The following is an 18,330-nucleotide window of genomic DNA, read 5'->3' as shown; positions in this document are numbered from 1 at the left end:
CCTGTTCTCTTATTTTTGAAGAACATCAATACTAATATCTAAGCATACCTGCTGCCTAATTATTATAGGAATGCATGCAGAGTTTTTAAAGCAAAGAAGTCAAAGCAGTGTCTGCGTATATGGATACACACACACTCTTCTAGGATAGTTGAGCCACTTTGCATCAGTTCCTCTACAGTGTTTTAACCTGTGACACTAAGACCATCATGAAGAGTCACTGGAGAACACATACTAGGCAGAAGCACAATTTAGGATCACAGACAAGGGGGAAGTGCTTTTTAATTATGACCATATAGAACTCAGTTTTCAAGGGAAAGGTTGAACAAAGTTGAATTTGAGGGTTGAGTCTTCACAGAAGCTGGAACTTTAGAGGCAGTCAGGTAGGCAGCATGGAGCAAACAGGAATCATCTTCACTCACAAGAATCAGCAGCAGCAGCTTATTTCTAAACAGAAAGATAGATGTGAACATACTTCAATTTACAGCTTCATGCTTTTCCAACAGAGGTTTTAAAAGGTTTGCCTTTGAATTGCAATTATAAGCATGAATATATACCTGGGTGTTAAGTAATTCTTCAATCTTATTCTGGATTTGGCCATACACATCATTAAACAGCTCCTCCTTTGATTTTGTCCCATTCAAATGCACTTAAAGAAAGTAAAATGAGAGAGCTATAATAGAATGTCTCTGTAAGCTTGACAGATCCTAATTTGAAAAGCATGCAGCTAGCTGGTATCAGAAAAATACCTCCACCTGCTTCATTCACCTAACCAGTATGCATCTAACTAGTATGTATTGCACAGGTTTGAAAAGCAATCTCATAAAGTGCTTTTATCATTAAAGACTTACCCACATCAACTCCAAGTTCTTCCATTATCTTCCTGTGCTTTACGTACATAGGCCAAACATGGCCATCAAACAATCCAGGTGGATCCGGTACAGTGTAATTCCTTGAACTGTAAATTAAGGCACTGTTACTCACAAGTAGTCTAATAACAATTCAGGAAAATGACAGATCTTTCATTGGTGTTCCCTACACATTAGCCTAAGCCCATTGACTCCGGTCTGGTTTCTGAGCTTATTGAAAGTTAGTAGTTAGCAAGGGCTGCAAGTATCAAGTAATGCAAATAAACTGAAATTTGATGTGCAAGTCCAAAGTGTTTAAAATGCAAAAGGAGTTCCTGAGACAGACCTGATCTAAATACTAATGAATAAACTCTTAGAAGCTCTAGCAAAACTTTGGTAAAATAGCTGTCTACATATTCCTCTTGAAATGTAATTGAAGTTTCCATTTGCAGTAAGAACATTGTATGTGTGCAACAATACAGCCAAATGTAAAACCTCAGATAGTTCGAGACCTGGCAACTGCATAATTGGAAAACCAGCATGAGAGAAAGCCTAGTGAAAGGTGTGTGCAGAAACTGAGCATTACATATATGCCACAATAGCTTGGTGGCAAGTTTTAGGTCAGTTTGGTGAAAGAAACTACGGTTTTCTAATTTAGCAGCTACATTTGCTTTATCGCTTCTCATTAAAAGCTTCAGAAAAACAAACGCTTGAATGGAGTAAAATGTTATTGGGCTAGCAAAGAACTCAGACAAACTTACCTTCTTCTCCTTTTACACTCTTCGTATGGAATGGAAAGAAAGTACCGATGGTGGAAGACATCAATCAGTGGCCTGAAAGAGATACCCGTTTGGTTACACCTCAACTAATTAGTAGCAAACTCCAAAAAAGTCAAACTACACCCATTTCCTGTACTTCCAGCGACCTTTAGACTTGCGACACCTGAACTTGGCAGTAGTCAATGTCAGATGCCAACTCTTGGTTTAGAACACATCTTTTTATTCCCTTGGAGGTGTGCCCATTACATAAAATAATGTAAAAGTCAAAATGTATGAAGGCACAATTGATTACCTGTAGGTGTAAAGTAGGAAGCCTTCAACAATAAGAATGTGGATTGTTTCATCTCCTCCCTCCTTATCTTCCAAGATCTGGGCATCCAGTGTGTTGTTGATCCCATGAGAACGTTCAAACTTGACTGGGTTTTTAATCCAAGCATTTATGGTACTCATCATAGCTTCCATATCTAATGCACTAATCACTAAGATAAAACAGACAACTATCATTAAGCAGTAATTTAATATAATCTAGTGATACAGTCAGTACAAAACAGTGCACATAAAGAATCAAAATACTCTTAAGTTTTTGAGTTATGCTTTGATAACACTAACAAAGGCTTACCATCATACTGTTTAAACCCATCTTCAACTTCTATTTCATCTTGGGGCTGAAACAGTAACAAGAGAAAAAAAACAAACCTGCTTGGTCAGGACAGCTACTGAGAAGGTCAATACCCATTTCAAAGCAAGATTCAAGAGCCAAACCCAGAAGTTACAAAGGGGAATCTTAACCCTCCACCAGGTTCCTTTGAATGCAGATAAAACCAGCAGTACGAAGCTCAGATAAAGCCGCCTGCTCCTCTATCTTCCCACGGACACGAGCACAGCGCTCCGCGGAAAGTCCTGGGGACCCGCTACCGCGCGGGCTTATCCGGCCGGCGCACGGCCCCGCCAGGCAGCGCGGGCAGGGCGGCGCAGGGCGGGCAGCGCGCCAGCAGCGCGGGCGGAAGCTCGCGGGGGTCACCCCGCGCCCTCCCGCGGCCTGCAGGGGCCGGCGGGCCGCTCACCTTGAAGAAGTCATCCTGGTGCACCACGCTGCAGTTGGGCAGGGCCCGCATCAGCCGGCGGGTCAGGGTGGTCTTGCCGCCGTTGGTGACCCTGCGGCGAGAGCGCGGCCGTCGGGAAGCGCCACGTGGGGGCCGCGTCCACCCCCACCCCCACTGCGGCACCGGGAGGGGCCGGGGTGAGAGACCCGTGCCCGTCCCGCAGCCCGAGCCGCTTTCCCCGCCCGGTCCCGGCTCTCACCCGCCGATGCCGATGATGATGTTCATGGCGCGTCCGGCGGCCGCCCGGCCCGACTCCTACTGCCTGTTTCTGAGGGGCGGGGGGGACCCGGTGTCTCCGGTACCGGCCGTCTACGTGCCTGAGCCGGGACCCGGGCAGGGAGAAGGAAGGGGCCGGAGAAAGAGGAGAAGGTGGAGAGGGGAGAAGCCAAACGTCAACTGCTGGGCAGCGCCATGGTCGCTCAGAGCAGCAGCAGGGCCGGTCCGCGCCGCGCCGCGCGCTCCGCAAAGGGGGGCGGTGCCCGCGCGCGCGCGCCTTCCCCTCGCGCTCCGCCGCGCCCATTGGGCGGCAGCCTCCTCCGCACAGCCAATAGGAAGCGGCGTGACGCGAACGGCTCGCGGCGATTGGCTGGGGAGCGCTCACTCACGCCCGGCCGTGTTACAGAGCGGCCGCTAGACGGCGCTCGACGGCCTCCGCGCCGGGGACGGGTGGAGGCCAAAAGGTGAAGGCGTGGCGCCCCCTGCTGGCTCTGCCGGTGCAGCGCAGGACCGCGCGCTCCTCTCCCGCGAGGGCGGAGCTGCGGCAGTGTCGGGCGCTCGGGCGGTTCGGCCGGGCCCCGCTCCGGACACCGGCCCGCTTCTACAGTGAAGAACTACGCTGGGGCCAGGACCGGCCGTGGCTCCCCATGAGGGCGCGCGAAGCTCCTGAGGGAGCGGCGGGGCGGGAAGGCCGCGAGCGCGGTGGCCGCGAGGGGCGCCCCCTGCCGTTGTCCCGGGCGCAGCGCGGCAGCCCCGCGAGCATCGCTGCGGTCAAGGTCACGGCGTGTCCTCAGGCCGGGCCGGAGCCTCGGGAGGCACCAGGAACACTGACCGGGACATCGACACGGAGGGAATGTCTTCTGTAGCCTTCTCTAAATGGCGCCAATTCCTGCTTTTCCTGCTTTCCTCATAAGCTTTTCCCTGGCCGTCATGTTTGCTCCTCAGATGTTGCCTAAGGAACTCTACCTTTTCTTGTTAAGGTTTTTCTTCCCTTCTGTAAAGAAGAGAAATTTATGATCATAGCCTTTTTTTTAGTAACTTTCAATTTCATCATTTACAAGCCACTTAATCCATTCAACATGTTTACATTATCAGTGGTGGGTGTGTTGCCAACCATTTGCTTGCTTTTCATGATTTTTAGTGTTTTTCCCTGGTAAAACTGCATGGCAACCTCAGTTGATTTCTTTTGAAGCTGTTTTTAACTTCCAAACACATAATTTGGCCTTTTGTCTTTTCTTATTTGAAGTGGAACAGATACTTAGTTGAAAATAAATTTTTATTTTCGAGATTAAGGTAATTTAGCTCATTTTCAATTTGAAACAGAGGAGCTGCCTTTGTGGTTTGGAGGGATTTTATGTATGAGGGAGTTTTATGGCTGTTTGGTTTTAGTTTTGTTTTTGTTGGGTTCTGAAGAGTTATTTTTAAAATATGTATGTCTACATAGCTTTGGAAAGAAGGATGTCCTCATAGAGTACACCCCAATTTCTTAGGTTAAAAATCCTACTCACCTAGATTATTGAAGGGATCAGGTAAAACCTTATTCTCAGCTTTCTGTGAAGCTCCAGGATGGTAGACCAAGATATACATTTATGATACATAGTAGCATTACTATATAGTTTGAGGAATGCATCCTTGTAATCTGTACATACACTGGTAAAATCAGGGTGCTACATCCAAGCAGCTAAGCTCATTCTACAGAAGATTTTCTCTGTTTGGCCCCACACCAAGGTTCTTCCAAAGTCTTAATAATTGTTTTGTACTCTTCACCTTTTTACCAAGCAAGATGCACTCTTCAAGTTTCATGCTTAAAACTAATACAAGTTTTGCTGTCTTTTGCCACACCTTGTCATTCAAAATGTAAATACCTAAACCTATAACCATTTGAGGATTTTAACATGATGTTGACGTCAAATAAACAAATTAGAAGCATGGTGGTTTTTAGAAAGGCATTTAGGCTAAAATACACTGCTCCTTGCATGAACTTACTATTGACAGAGCTGGGATGAAAATGACAACAAGTGGGCCCAGCAGTAATCCCAGTTTCACGCTGAATTGGGGCAGGAGGATGGCAGCCTGTGACAATATACACTAACTGTACCTTCATTGTCCTGCACTAAGAGTTCAAGGCAAGGATTTTACACGATCTGACCTTGAGTCTAAGGGCCAGTTGGGAAGAATAAATGTGTTTAGCGATGTTATTTATGAACATTACCATGTGTCTCCCTTCTCTGTGCAAAGATTCAGGTTTTTGGTTCTTTTGATATGGTTCAGGCCAATATTTTCCATTTATATTTTGTAAGTAAAATACAAGAAGACTTTGAATACTTTTTAATACACAGCAGTGGTAGAAGAAATTGATTGTTACACTCAGGGAAGTTTATCTCAACATTCCCAAAGCTCTGGGGCGCTTTAAGGTCCCAGGCTCCAGCAGGGCTGTGCATCCTGCCAGCACATCCAGCACCCGTGTCTGCGCGTGCTAGCCATTCCCAGGCCCTTTGTCTCCTCGCCTCGATGATACTGCTGCCATGGTGAAAAACAGAGAGAAAGAACAACAGGATATTGTCCCGTTCTGGTCTGCGTGCCAACTGTGACAAAATGTTGTTTTCTCCTTGGTTCGGACATTCTTGTTGGCTTTTACTTGTCTTGGGCGAGCCTGAAAACGTTAAGATGTTTTTAAAATTCTTTTAGTTAGAGTGGAAGTCTTGAGTCTCTGGGAGTAAGGTGGTGTCCCATGCCCTGGCACAAACATTCCTGTCCTGGGGGATGATTCTCTGAGTCATGCAGAGGAAAAGAAGCGTTCTGATGTAAAAGACAACAGGAAGGCGCTCAGCACGCTGTGTGCCAGCAGGACACCTGCAGAGCTGCCGCAGGGGTGGAAGTGAGCCACAGGCTGCATGGGGAGTGCTGAGAAAACTGCACGGCTGCACAAATCTGACGCCAAACCAAGGCTCTATTTTTGGTCTCCGCTTTGCGTTTCTGACACCTGTAGGGACGCGTGAAGTGCTCAAGAGACTTGTGCAGCACCTCCCGGAGCGGTGGAGCCGCCGCAGGGCATGGGAGCGCAGCGGAGCGTTCTTGCTTAGCCAACAGGACTAATTATAACCCAGGAATATGAACTGTAAATGTGCTGAAGCTGCCAAGTCGGGAGCTGGGTGTGTGCCAGCGCTCGAATGAGGACGCACCATCCTGTCAGGACTCTCCGGGAGCGGCAGGCAGCACCGAGGTACGCACGGAGCCCCACGGAGGGAGATGGACACATGGGGGTACCGCAGGAGGACGGTAGGAGTTCAGCTCTTGCTTTGGGATGGGCATGGTGTCGTATCGGGCAGTCTCATTTCCAAATAGGTGATCTCTGCGCGGTGACACACTTAAGAAAATCTTAGCTTTGATGTGGTCTCATTAGCATGCAACAAAACCAAAAAATCTGCTACTAATGTGAAGTGCTGGTAAAAGCTTTGACTTCTGCATGTTTCTATGGTTGTGTGGACCACTGTCCCTTCCGGTGGTGAACACCATTGTGAGAGGATGAGGTGAAAAATGAGGCAGATAATGAGTTGTATTAAAACCACCTAGGACAAACAGGAATAATACAAGACATTCTGCAGAAATGTATCCTACAGACTACTTAAAACAAAGGAGCAGACATAAGAAATGCTTTGAAAGATAAATCACAGAAATTTAAAAAATCTGCTTGAAGTGAGACATGTTAGAAAACCACAAAGGTGAAAGAAATAGATGTGCTAATTACATAATTGTGGAACTACATAAGAAATGCCTATGAAGGAGGAAACTCATGCTGGTTGGTTGTGAAAGCTTTAATGGAGGCGCAGAACGACTGAATTGATTAAACTATACTGTTTAACTTCTGTTAAGCTGTAAGCTTTAAAAAAATAACAAAAGTTTATTTAAATTGACATGTGATATCGTTTTAATGATATGGGGTATGAAAAAGTTGATATCAAAGTCTATTGTATAACCCAAGGATTGCTTTAAAGGAAGACACATTTAAAAAAAAAAAAAAAAAAAGTCAGTAACTACTAAAAGTTGGGCTGTCTCCTGCCTTCACTGTACTTCGTGATTTTCCTGGTTGTGTCTCCAGGTCAGGATTGCTAGGTTAATATTTTTATACATTCTGGGAAGCTCTAGGCTCTGATGAATGGTTTCCTTTGCTGGTATGCAAAGCTCTTCTTTTCTCTTTTAAGGGCTATTTGGAGTTGTAGAAGGCTCTTTGCTTTGAGCTTTTCCCTATCTAAGTAGAGTAACTGTATCATATGTAAGGCCGCAGTTTGTAAATGTTAACAGGTCAATATGTTCAAAGCTGTTTTTTTTAAAAAGAGTAAATAAAACATAAGTATTGGTTAGCTTTGCCTACAATCAGATCACAGATTGTTAAACAAGACTTGACTTAATTCTATCATTTTTTTTATTACATTTCTATAAAGAACTTCCTATACTCCCTGTGAGTAAATACACAGAATTCTTAACCCTGATTTTTGACTTGAACATAGTAATTTTAAATTAATGCCTCTCTCCTCTACAGGTATGTTTAAGAATGTAACAATCTTGGTTTAATCTTAGGAACTGCCTATTTCTCAGTAACTGTTACAAAACTTTGATATATTTTAATATAAATTTAAATATTCATCTCTTTGCAGGTATACTTATCAGTTACATTTTGTGATCTCTGCCAGTGAACCTGCACAAGCAATTCCTTTCTAAGCTCACTCTAGGAACTGCATCTTGATCCTTGAACTGCTCAAACTCCCAGAGAATTATATTTAACAAGAACTTATTACCTACTGAGAAATATAATGACTGAGTTCCTGGTTTGTTTTAATTGGTGCAATGGTGAACAGCCCCCACCGGTAGGTAGATGCATAGCTGCCACCCTTTATCAGATTTTCAATTTTGTTTTCCAGTTGCACAGGAAACATTATCTTGTTGGTTTGATTAGTTTGGGCAAAGAAATGCAAAAGCTAAAACCATTCCTGTTAAGCTATGCTTGAACTGTGTGTTCTTTGCCAGAAACTTAGACAGTATTATTTGTAGTTCTCAGACCCTGACTTTCCAACAGTAAATAAAGCTTTTGCTAGAATTCAATTAGCAGTAATGAAAGTGACTTTTGTTGTGTCTTACTGCAAACAGTCTGAAACTTCAGCCTACTTGCCATGAGGTGTCATTAGGGTCAGTCCTGGCTATCTATTTTTATCTTGGCCACTTGTTTCTGGCTGAAAGCTGCTGATGTTTTCTGAATAGAGACCTAAGATATCTTTTTTCCTCACAGAAGAGGCGTCGGAGGCTGGACCGGAATATGATAGGAGAGCCAATGAACTTTGTACACACCGCACATGTTGGGGCCAGAGACATGAGTAGCGACTATTCCTCGGTAAGTGTGCACCTCTGGGAAAGCACACATCTCCCTGCAGTGATAAATATAAATACTAGATATACTATACTATATATATATATATAATACTATAATAAAATACTAGATAATTGTAAGAGAGAGAAAAATCTTGAAGGTTGGGCTTTTTTTAATCAATAGTGTAGCATCAGAACAGAACTGTCTTTTGGTTTGTAAATATGAGATACTGTGGGAGATACACTGAGCAGGAAGTGCTCATCTCCCCAGTATCTTTACACATGATGAGAACCTTTTGGATACAGATTCTATGGATGCACTTGATACTAGAACTAAATCACCCTGAAGTCAAAGCTGTGCCAGGTTGAGGGATGTAAGAATAAATGGATTTTGTATAGCAAAATGAGTCTCAAACACTGACTTAAAATTGTATTTGACAGTCCTGGATTTTGTTATTATTTCTCCTTATTATAGTTGGGACTCAGCACTGTAAACATATGGCCCATCTGCTCTTTCAAATCCATGCCTTTAATAATTGCTCTGGTAACCAGAATTTATAAGTTGTGTGTTCTAATAAGCATTTTTCCCTAGGCTGTGTCAATTCAGGACCACATGAAGTCTAAAGGTGGCTACACAAATGGCACTTCTGCAACTGTTGAAATATAGGAAACTGAGAGAAGGCTGACATCTGCTCTGTCTTATGAGGATCCCCTGGACTGTGTTTTCATATTCTCTAAAACCTTGTTATCATGGAGTAGGGAGAGTACCTAAATTAAAAATAGGTCAGTACAAGCTTTGGTGTTCTTTGTACAATATCTTCTGAAGGAGTTATTGTAAATTGTCCTTAAAATGGTCAGTCATGATAGTGTTGTAGTAGCAACTGTAATTTGTCACTGTGGATGACTTCCTAGCTCTGCCCCAAAAAGCCTCTCAAAGCTGTCATATAAAATGAGATTGCAAGTCAGTATGAATTGCCTGGGATTTTGGCATCTGTCTTTTTCTCCTTGCAGGAAATGCAGAGGAGATTTAATTGGAAGATATCACATGATTTCACTTCTTACATGGGCTAAACTGACTTGCTAAGTATGACCTTGTAGCTGCCAGATAACTTTGGACCTGTTTTTTAGATGCTTTACAACCTAATGCATAAATTTTTGGTATTTTTTTAATGCTTTTTGATAGTGAATGAACTCTAATGTAGGATAGTTAACTGAGTCTGCAAAACATGGTGAAACTTCTGCCTTGCCAAGATAACACTTCTTTATCTAAAAATGTAGCTTTTGCCAACGTTTTGACTCTCAAATGAGGCTGAGAACAAGACATGTGCCCCTCAGCGACCGGGCTGCCTCCCATCTGTGCACACACACTGCTGTGACTGGCAGATATTACTGCAACACAGCTAATTGTACCTACCAGTTAACTTCTAGTGGTGCTACAATATGCTCACAACTGTGTGTTAGTTTTGCATGACTACCATTGAATTTTAAACTAAACATATTTAAGATCTCTCCTTTGTTACCTTTCTATAACGTTAGCCACACAGGACTTCAAGGGATATCTTGCTTGTCCTTCTGGCTCCTTAATTTAAAGACTGCCTGTTTTATATGAAATTAATCTTTTCTTGCATGTGGTGTAAGTGATGCAGCCATGTGAAGGACACGCATTTAAGGAATATTGTGAAAAGTTGCAGGAGAGTATTAAATAGAAACAGCATTTTGCAGAGTTCCAGCACTTCATAAATATTTAAATAAACAGACATAAATACTTAGACATGCTCAAACTACAGTTTATTACTTAGTTCTTATTCATCTTTCTATTAAGTGACGTGACAAAACTGCTGAAGCAGAACTAGGTTTTTCTCTTACCCAATCACTGACAATTGTTCCCCAGCTCAAAATTCTGTATGACTACCACTGCAGAAACAGGAAATCTGCTTGCTCTCTTGGGATTAACTAATTACAAGTGTTTAAAGTGCTGCCATATCAGCACAAGTTATGCTGGAAGTCAGCAAACTGTCCTTGCTCTAGGGAAAAGATCAGTTATGAACATTTTTCCATTTAAAAAAATTTATAGCTGGAAAATCTTTTAACTTGTATGATTCTGTTTGTAGTTGTCATACTTCTTAAATCTAGGCTGCTGGCTTTGCTGAATATTGTTAGGCTGCCTTTTCTGAATATACTAGGGTACTTAAAACATGAATGGTAGCTCTGTGTTTCTGTATATGTTTTAAAAAACAGCTTTTCTCCTCCCCCATGTTTCATCTTTTAGGTTCAAAAAGGGAGTATTGCTTTCTGTAATGGTCAACAGCTGATCATAACATTCTGAAACCACATAAGAGAAACCTAATATCCATGTCTTGCTAGATCCTTACTCTTCAATTAGAATGCACACCAAATTTTAATATATTTTAAAATTAGCATAATTAACTATACATTTAGCTTTTGCAAGTCTTTTACATTTCTGTCTTTTAACTTCAGATATACTCTAAAAACCTAGTTAAGATACAGAGTTTAGAAAAGCTAGATCCTATATAGTGTTGAGAAAGCAAAAAGTGGCCAAGGTGTTCGAAAGAATAGATTCTAATTCATCTGCTTTTATATGGAGCTAATGCATTCAGTCATCTGTACCTGCCCAGAAAAAAGGGTGATAGGGCAGTTGTCATGAAGAAAATGGGCTGTGTTTTGTTAACACTGTAAGAAAACACATTGAAGAAAAGTTAGGGTTTCTTAGAGACCCATTCAGTAGATTTAAAATTAGTGGTATAACTAGAAATAAAGGAATTGGTGAATATTTCAGTTCTTCTCTCTAAAGATAAATGAACAGAAAATTTGTTATTAAACACTTATTTAGAAAAAAATCCTAGTTTTGATCATGTAAACTGAGAAGCATTATCTGGTGTGAAACTAACCTATTTTCATCAGACTATATAGTATTATATAAGACCATAATAAAGTGCAAGATCATTAAAAAGAAATGTTTTGCTATTACATTATAAGTGTCATTACTTTTAAAAATCTAACAAACATAAACACGTTTTAGGGCTTAGATATTTTTTGTTCTATATTTAGAAACCTTATGTACCTGTAATCTGTCATATAACTCAGTGTGAACCTATTTTAGTTATAATAAATATGTTGAACTGGGAATTTTCACTCTTTTCATATTGTGGAAAATCCTGATATTTTCTCTGCACTGAAAACCTGTTTGATAAGTAAATGGATCAGCATGGCTTCAACTTTTACTGCATAGAATGAAATTTCTCCACTAGAGAGCACAGTTTTACATCAAGTCTTCTCTGTTCTATGCAAGCCCTTACTCCATTGTGGGGTAAGGTGGTTTTTGGCACTTGATTGAAATAAAATACAGAAATGATACCAATTGATCAAACTTTTTGATCTATGTTGTAGGCTGTGAAACGCTTACATCAAGACAATCAAGACACATTACCGCTCTGGCTTGATGCCATTTTATGGTTCCTTTCTTTAGTCAGAAATAAAATAACTTGCAAACAGAGCAGGATCAACTGTTTTTTATGTAGTCTGGCAGAGTCTTAACATGTTTGCTTCCTTGGGAAAAAAAGAAAAGTAGGATAGGGAGGTATTTTCAGTTCTGGCTATCTTATCCCCTGATGTTCCTGCTAGGCTTTGCTGACTGTCCCATAATACTGCATACACCTGTGGTCAGTATATAGAAAAGGTATTTGTCTTTTTCACAACCTAATATGTCTTTTTATCTCCTGAAGAGCAGCTTTTTACCAATTATAGGGTGTCAATGCTATGTGCCAAGTTAGCCTGTGATATGACAACTTGCAACCCACACACATGGTACTGTTCCTTTGTATGCTCTTGCCATATTGGACTACCAGGTGCTGCTGTAGCTTCCACTCTGTATAGACAAAAAATGTTAAGAGATTAATACATACCCTTTATCTTGCTATGCCAGCAAGAATAAGCACAATTCAACAGTGTTAAATTCCATGTTCATGGAATTCATGCTCGTATCATTATATGTTACTAAATATGGTATCACTGGAAAAATAAACTCCAATCTGTCAGTGAAAGATAATTAAATGAATGCTCCTGACCATGTTTGGATTTACTGTGCTGTCAGCACTGTGACACTGCCCTGAAAAGCCAACAGCTGAAGATAAGAACTATCTTGTCTGCTTTTCATAATCACTGTGGAACTACAGGAAGAAAACACTGCTGTTTTACAGTGGTGCTAAGATATTCTCTGGTGAGTGGGTTCCTGTAAGGCTTGCAGGTACTTTGTGGTTAATGCTTGAAATTCAAAGTTTTACCTGTAAAGGTGAAGTTCTGAACGCCTAAAGAGATGCTGTAAGTGGTTGGTGCCTGGACTTCTGCAGATAAACTGTCCTTCCTTCATACACAGTGATTTGTCTGACACAGAAGGCCCAAGGTACTCACACCAGTAATTTTCCTGATAATATTAATGTGGCTACAGTGTATATGTAAAAGGTTTCTCATCCTGTACAGAATAGGTCCTCTCTAAGAACTGGCCTGTTGGAGCTGTGGAGTTACTTAAACTTTTCATCACACACAGTTCTGAGCCAGTTTCATACTTTGCTATGTGAAAGCATAAAGTCCCCTTGTTATTGCTTAACTTTTCCTACTGCGGGGAAGGTGTTGAAGAGCTAATAGGCTGATCAGGAACTACAGAAAAAATGAGGTATGGAAGTGAGGGAGATTTCGCCACAGAGAGGCAATGTGGTGCACATTAATGAGGAAGGAGCAGGGAGCAGAACATGCTCATGTTGACGTTTCTTATCTGCAGTGCACAAGACAGCTTTGATATCAGTTGGAAAATACCCATAATATGTGCATAATTGGTATATGGAGGAAATTAGGCACTTAAATGCATGACTAAGCTGGGACTTTGAGACACAGATTGCCAATATAACTTTAATGAATGGTAGTATCTTCTTCCTGCAGTGGCTTACAAAGCTGTTTTCAGAAAATTCAGAGCCACCCACAAAGGTAGCTCTGGTTTCAGCAGTTGCAGACTGATGTCACATTTATGTTTGAAAGACAAGAGGGCTTTTTCTCTTTTTCTTTCTGCTACATGTGAGGTTGCACGTGTTCTAAATGCCAAGGCTTGCTGCAACCCACTGGAACACAAACCAAATCAAAACTAGCATTAATACAAAATAGCAATAGTAAAAGGGTACCTGCCTTTGGTCTACTGCACTGCCAAAACTTCTGGGAAATTAACTAGATCCATCTGATATTCAGATTCCAGGTATTGGGAGGATATGAACAGGTTGGAGTGAAAGGCCATGAAGAGCTCCTTGTGCCTAAGGAAGTCTGGGTGACAGTTTGTTGGACTCTGCAAACTGAGATGCCAGGTCACCTTGGCTATTCTGGATTTCCATTTAGCTTTTTCTCCTGCTGTTATGTAGAGAACGGAAAGATGAAACAAAATAGTGAAGCAATTTGAGTAGACAGGGATGTTACTAGTATGTGTTCTGGAGCCAAAAAAGCTCTCAGCTTGAGATGCTTGATACTGAACTACAGCTCCTGTCTTCACCTGGGAACTTAAGAGATGGAGAAGCTCATAACTAAAACCTGTGTCCTTTCAGGGAGAATGAGGTATACAGGACACCCATGGCACGGGCTGCTTTGGTCTCTGCACTGCCTAAACCCAGCTTATCAAGTGTTGCAGTATGGCTACTGAACACCTTGTGGTTCTCACTTGTTCCATATGTCCTGTTTATGTGCATCTCATTAACATGACCAATATCCTAAAATGATACTCTAACCTTTAATTTAAATGGAAGTTCTCTTAACCTAGTTTTCACATGAGCCAGTAGTAATGGCTGGACAAGAAACAACAGCTTTGAGATGTCTGTTGAGACCTGTACAATTAATTACTCATGAAACCAAGGCCACAAAACTGTGTTGAAATTACTTTATTCAGTGAACCTTTTAAATTTTTTGTTTTTATTAAAATAATGTAAATGGGAAGAATATTCTAACAAATTTTAAGTTTCCTCTGATATTTGCATATGAATCCAAACTGAACAAAACCAAGGTTATTATTACTCAGGGCCCATCCTTATTCAGAGGCAAAAAAAAAAAAAAGTTGAATTATGTCTTTCACTGTTTTAATACATATGTTTTAATATATATGTATATATTTAGACCTTCATCTCAAGTAATGTGTAAGGAAATAAGGCATTGTTTTAAACTGAAATTAGTATGATTATTCTGACTTACTGAAATTTTTTAAAATGGACTTAAAATCTACATTTAAATCTCTGGGAGAGAATTTAATGTACTTTTAAAGCTGACTTGGGCCTGTACAAGTGGATGACTAATTAATTTCATATTTCTTCATCAAAGAGCTAGAAAAAGTGTTACAGGATTCTTTTTATTTTATATATAATAGTTTATTTACATGCATCTGATCTTGCTGGTGCTTAAGAAATAGGTATGCATTTTACATAACTTACCTGAGTCTAAAGGTGAATGAAGACTGTCCCTAATAATAGTAATTAGTGAGCTGTGTGTTATTAAGGATTCATAGATCTGACAAAACAATGGCATATATTCTAGCCAGAAATCTATTTTTAAAAAATTGGTCTAATATATGGAAGTTTGAAGGTCTGGACTCCACATGAGCTGAAGCTGCAGATTAATGGTGAAAGAAATACCCTTTTAAATGCAGTTTACCCACATTTACCCTTGCAGTGTCTACCACCAGGAAATATTAAAACCTCACTCAATGCCTTTGAGGGTGTGGCACAAGTTTAACAATGTAATTCAAAAGTAAGGTTTACAGTGCTTCATTAATGTATGCTAATGGGGCCTTGCTGCATAATGGTGTATGAGTAAGGCTTTCACTAGTTTCTTTCAACTAGTTTAAACATTACCTTGAAAATGCATTTAAATTAGTTATTCTCTCTGCTGCATAATATTAATAATATTCAAAATATTCATATACTAGGGTATCTGTTCCTTGTAGAAATTAATATTTACAGGTGTTCAGATAATACTGTTGGTACATGGGGAAAAGTTGCTAAACATGTGCTTGCATTAATAAATAATTCTTAAATGCTGTCCTTTGTGTGTTTTGGATCAGTCTCTTGCCAGGACACACAGGTCCCATGGGGCTGTTGCACTTGCCCCTATCGCCAGCATGTGTGCCTGTCTCACAGAGACAGGAGGTTTCAGCAACAATGTTTCCTGTACCCATTTCATCAAGAGGTTTCACAATGTTATTTTGCTGTTTTGTTCCAGACCCCAGCCAAAAAAGCTGTGAAAATATGAGGCACTGAAAGAATTTATAGGACAGAGTAAAATATTTTTTGTTTAAGCTATTTCCTTTTCCTCATCACCTGCTTTATTCTGTCCTATTATTCTACTGCCTACTAAATTTCTTAGAGATATGTGCAGCATTTGGGTCAGTGTTCTTTCTTAGCTCTTAGAAATGAATACATATTAAAATCCCTTCATCCCTTTGAAGCTTGTGTATTGATCAACGAATCCCAAATCCACTCCATCCTGATTCTTGTGTGACATAACTATTTGATAAGCAGAGTCCAGTTGCTTTTGCAATCTTAGTCCTCTAAAAATTATGCAATGTTTCTGTAAAATACCTAATGCTGATAGCCACCCTTCCATATCTGCCTACCTAGGAAGGAACTACCTTCTGTTTATGGAATTTTATGCAAAGTTAACAGAATTAGACAATAATTCAAAGTTAAGCTATTGGAAGAGCAAATTTAATTGCATAAGGAAATACAGGGAAAGGAATAGAAAAAAACAGATTGGTTGGGATAAGCTTACTGACAAGCCAAGAGGATGATCGTTATGAAAAAAACCCATAAATTAGCACTTAATGCAATGTTAGAATTAGGAGAATAGCCCTAGAATTGACAGCATTTTGGATTTCTTTCCTTGTGAGTGAAAGTAAAGCTGATGGTAAAGACTGGAGACTACTGAAGTTGCCAATAAAGATTACCTAAGAAGTTTTCACTGATATCCTAACCCCCTGAAATATCCTAAGCTGACATCCTAACCAACCACCCCCACCAGCTTTTCAGTGCAGGTATTTCTAACCCACACAGTCTACATAGTCTAACCCACTGGACTACAGAATATGTGTTTAGTATAAAAAATGTTTTCACAATATCTTTAAACAACTATCAAGGCAGGGGACATCAAACCAAGCAACTTTTGAGAGAGAGCAACTTCCTTTTATTCAGAGGAAATTGTATTCCTTTTTTCTTGGCCCATTTTTATTTTCAGCTGCAGACAGAATAACAACTGCTGTGTTTTCCTGGGGAACACAAAGAGAAGGATTAGTACGTGGCAGGACAGGACATGCTGCCATGGAATCTGATCCTGGGAGCTTCTACACACTTGTAATTCAAATTAAATACTTCTTCCATGCCGAAATACAGTGTAATATACATATCCATAGCTCATTACAGATCACAGAATCAGCAGATTTATTGAAGTAAATCAGTATTCATTTGTCATCCAGATCTTGTTAGACTCAGAAGAAAAAAGAGTAGTTGGCGTAAAGTATCATGGTTACTCTGACAACAGCACCAGAATAGAAACACACAGATGGACAACACACTAGCCTGATTTTTAAATACCAATTCTGCATAGAATATGAATTATTAGCTGTGTCATAGTGTGCCATTATCTAGTTAACTGTTTAAGCACAGTTAACTGTGAAATTGTTAGACACACTTTTGCAGGTCAGCAATACTACAAGATGCATAAGCCTGTTCTGTTGGTGATGTAATGATGAATTGCAGATTGTCACTGAGCAAAATAAAAGGCCTGTCTGTTACCGTCAAAATATTGGTATTGCTCAAGACACTACTTATGTACAGGTATGTAAACATTACTCAGATTTTTACAGCAATAGAACAGCTTCTTGACAATTTGCAAACTAGCAGTGGGGAATGTTCTCTGTATATATTCTATATGTCTTTGTCCTTAAATGCACAGAGGGGAAGAGCCATGCATGCAGGAATCTCCTTCCTCAGTAGTGATAACTAATAAACACTTAGCTTGTGAGCAGCTCAAACTAAATGAGTTACCCCCTTAAGGCTTTGATTTACTGATGCTGAAGTGGAGCCCAGCTCTCATACTCTGGCGTCTCCCTTTCCCTCACGCCTCCGCCATCTCAGTCATGGCCACAATCCCTTCTTTCTACAGCAGTCTTTCTTCACCCCTTCCTCTTCCCTGTGCACGCTGGCTCTCCGGCAGCCCCGGGAAGGGGCAGGGGGCAGATCGCGGAACCAGCGCTAGAAAACCTCCAGCGAAAAAAGGGATGTTGCACAGCTTCCTTCAATGGTAAATCACAGAGCTGTTTCAGCCCACGTCCTTCCTGGAAATCCTTGCTGGTTCTTACATCTGATGCATCACAACCCTTTTAATACTTTCGAAACCTGGAAGACATCTCTGAAATGGGCTTGTTGGTTTGTTGTTGTGTTTTGTTTGTTTTTTTTAAGAGCAAAGAACACAACTTCTTCAATCCCGTGTTATAGGTCACACTTTGCTGTTTCTTGTACCTGTTGCTCTCACGACATCCTGCTATCCTCACCACACCTCTATCCCATGGCTCTGCGAGAGCTGGACAGAGGCGAAACACTCGGATTGCTTTGTGTCGGGAGACGTGGGGCAAACGCGGCCGTGTCCTCTTATTTGCAAGGGCTCTGAGGAGTTTCAGTGAGCCCGCCAGTACGTAAAAAAAGGGGGCTGCTGGGCGGACCCCCTGCGAATCGCAGCGAAAGAACACACGGACACAGAGGCACCAAGAGCCGCGGGGGCGGGGACGCGCAGCCCCGTGGCCGCCCGGCCCCGCAGCACCGCCCGGCCCCGCAGCACCGCCCGGCCCCGCAGCGCCGCCCGGCCCCGCAGCGCCGCCCGGCCCCGCAGCGCCGCCCGGCCCCGCAGCGCCGCCCGGCTCCGCAGCGCCGCCCGGCCCCGCAGCGCCGCCCGGCCCCGCAGCGCCGCCCGGCTCCGCAGCACCGCCCCGCCGGG

The 18,330-nt window shown here is 41.6% G+C and overlaps 1 protein-coding gene and 1 pseudogene across 4 annotated transcripts; one reads left to right on the top strand and one right to left on the bottom strand.

The window, feature by feature from the left end:
• Positions 1-853: 853 nt before the first annotated feature.
• Positions 854-3,067, bottom strand: LOC111933880 (nicotinamide riboside kinase 2-like; annotated as a pseudogene). The gene is made up of 6 exons (XR_015276051.1): positions 2,927-3,067; positions 2,689-2,779; positions 2,244-2,289; positions 1,917-2,103; positions 1,607-1,678; positions 854-955 (listed from the first exon to the last, which is right to left on the bottom strand). The product of XR_015276051.1 is annotated as a nicotinamide riboside kinase 2-like (transcript).
• LOC111934100 (CDC42 small effector protein 2-B-like) lies at positions 3,035-15,386 on the top strand. 3 transcript variants are annotated; one of them, XR_015276056.1, is made up of 5 exons: positions 3,196-6,166; positions 7,599-7,808; positions 8,228-8,329; positions 8,897-9,087; positions 13,558-15,386. XR_015276056.1 is itself a non-coding variant. In XM_023933972.2 (4 exons), the coding sequence occupies exons 2-4, from the start codon at positions 7,755-7,757 to the stop codon at positions 8,969-8,971; spliced, it is 231 nt and encodes a 76-aa protein (XP_023789740.1). In that variant the 5' UTR covers positions 3,035-6,222; positions 7,599-7,754; the 3' UTR covers positions 8,972-11,451. The 3 variants fall into 3 exon arrangements, 2 of the variants coding, with proteins under 2 accessions (XP_023789740.1, XP_023789742.1); XM_023933972.2 differs by lacking the exon at positions 13,558-15,386 and having other exon boundaries at positions 3,035-6,222; positions 8,897-11,451; XM_023933974.2 differs by lacking the exon at positions 13,558-15,386 and having other exon boundaries at positions 8,897-11,451.
• The last annotated feature ends 2,944 nt before the right edge of the window (positions 15,387-18,330 follow it).

Source organism: Cyanistes caeruleus, chromosome 13 (genome assembly GCF_971803275.1).
Source record: "Cyanistes caeruleus chromosome 13, bCyaCae1.hap1.1, whole genome shotgun sequence".
Classification (NCBI taxonomy): Eukaryota; Metazoa; Chordata; class Aves; order Passeriformes; family Paridae; genus Cyanistes; species Cyanistes caeruleus.
The sequence above is the reverse complement of the archived record's forward strand: the minus strand, read 5'-3'. Positions and strand labels throughout refer to the sequence as shown.

Excerpts from the sequence above, each read along its gene's own strand:
- LOC111934100 (XM_023933972.2), top strand. The coding sequence starts at position 7,755 with ATGACTGAGTTCCTGGTTTGTTTTAATTGGTGCAATGGTGAACAGCCC. Across the intron at positions 7,809-8,227 it reads ATGGTGAACAGCCCCCACCG|AAGAGGCGTCGGAGGCTGGA; the intron begins GTAGGTAGATGC and ends TTTTCCTCACAG. Across the intron at positions 8,330-8,896 it reads TGAGTAGCGACTATTCCTCG|GCTGTGTCAATTCAGGACCA; the intron begins GTAAGTGTGCAC and ends ATTTTTCCCTAG.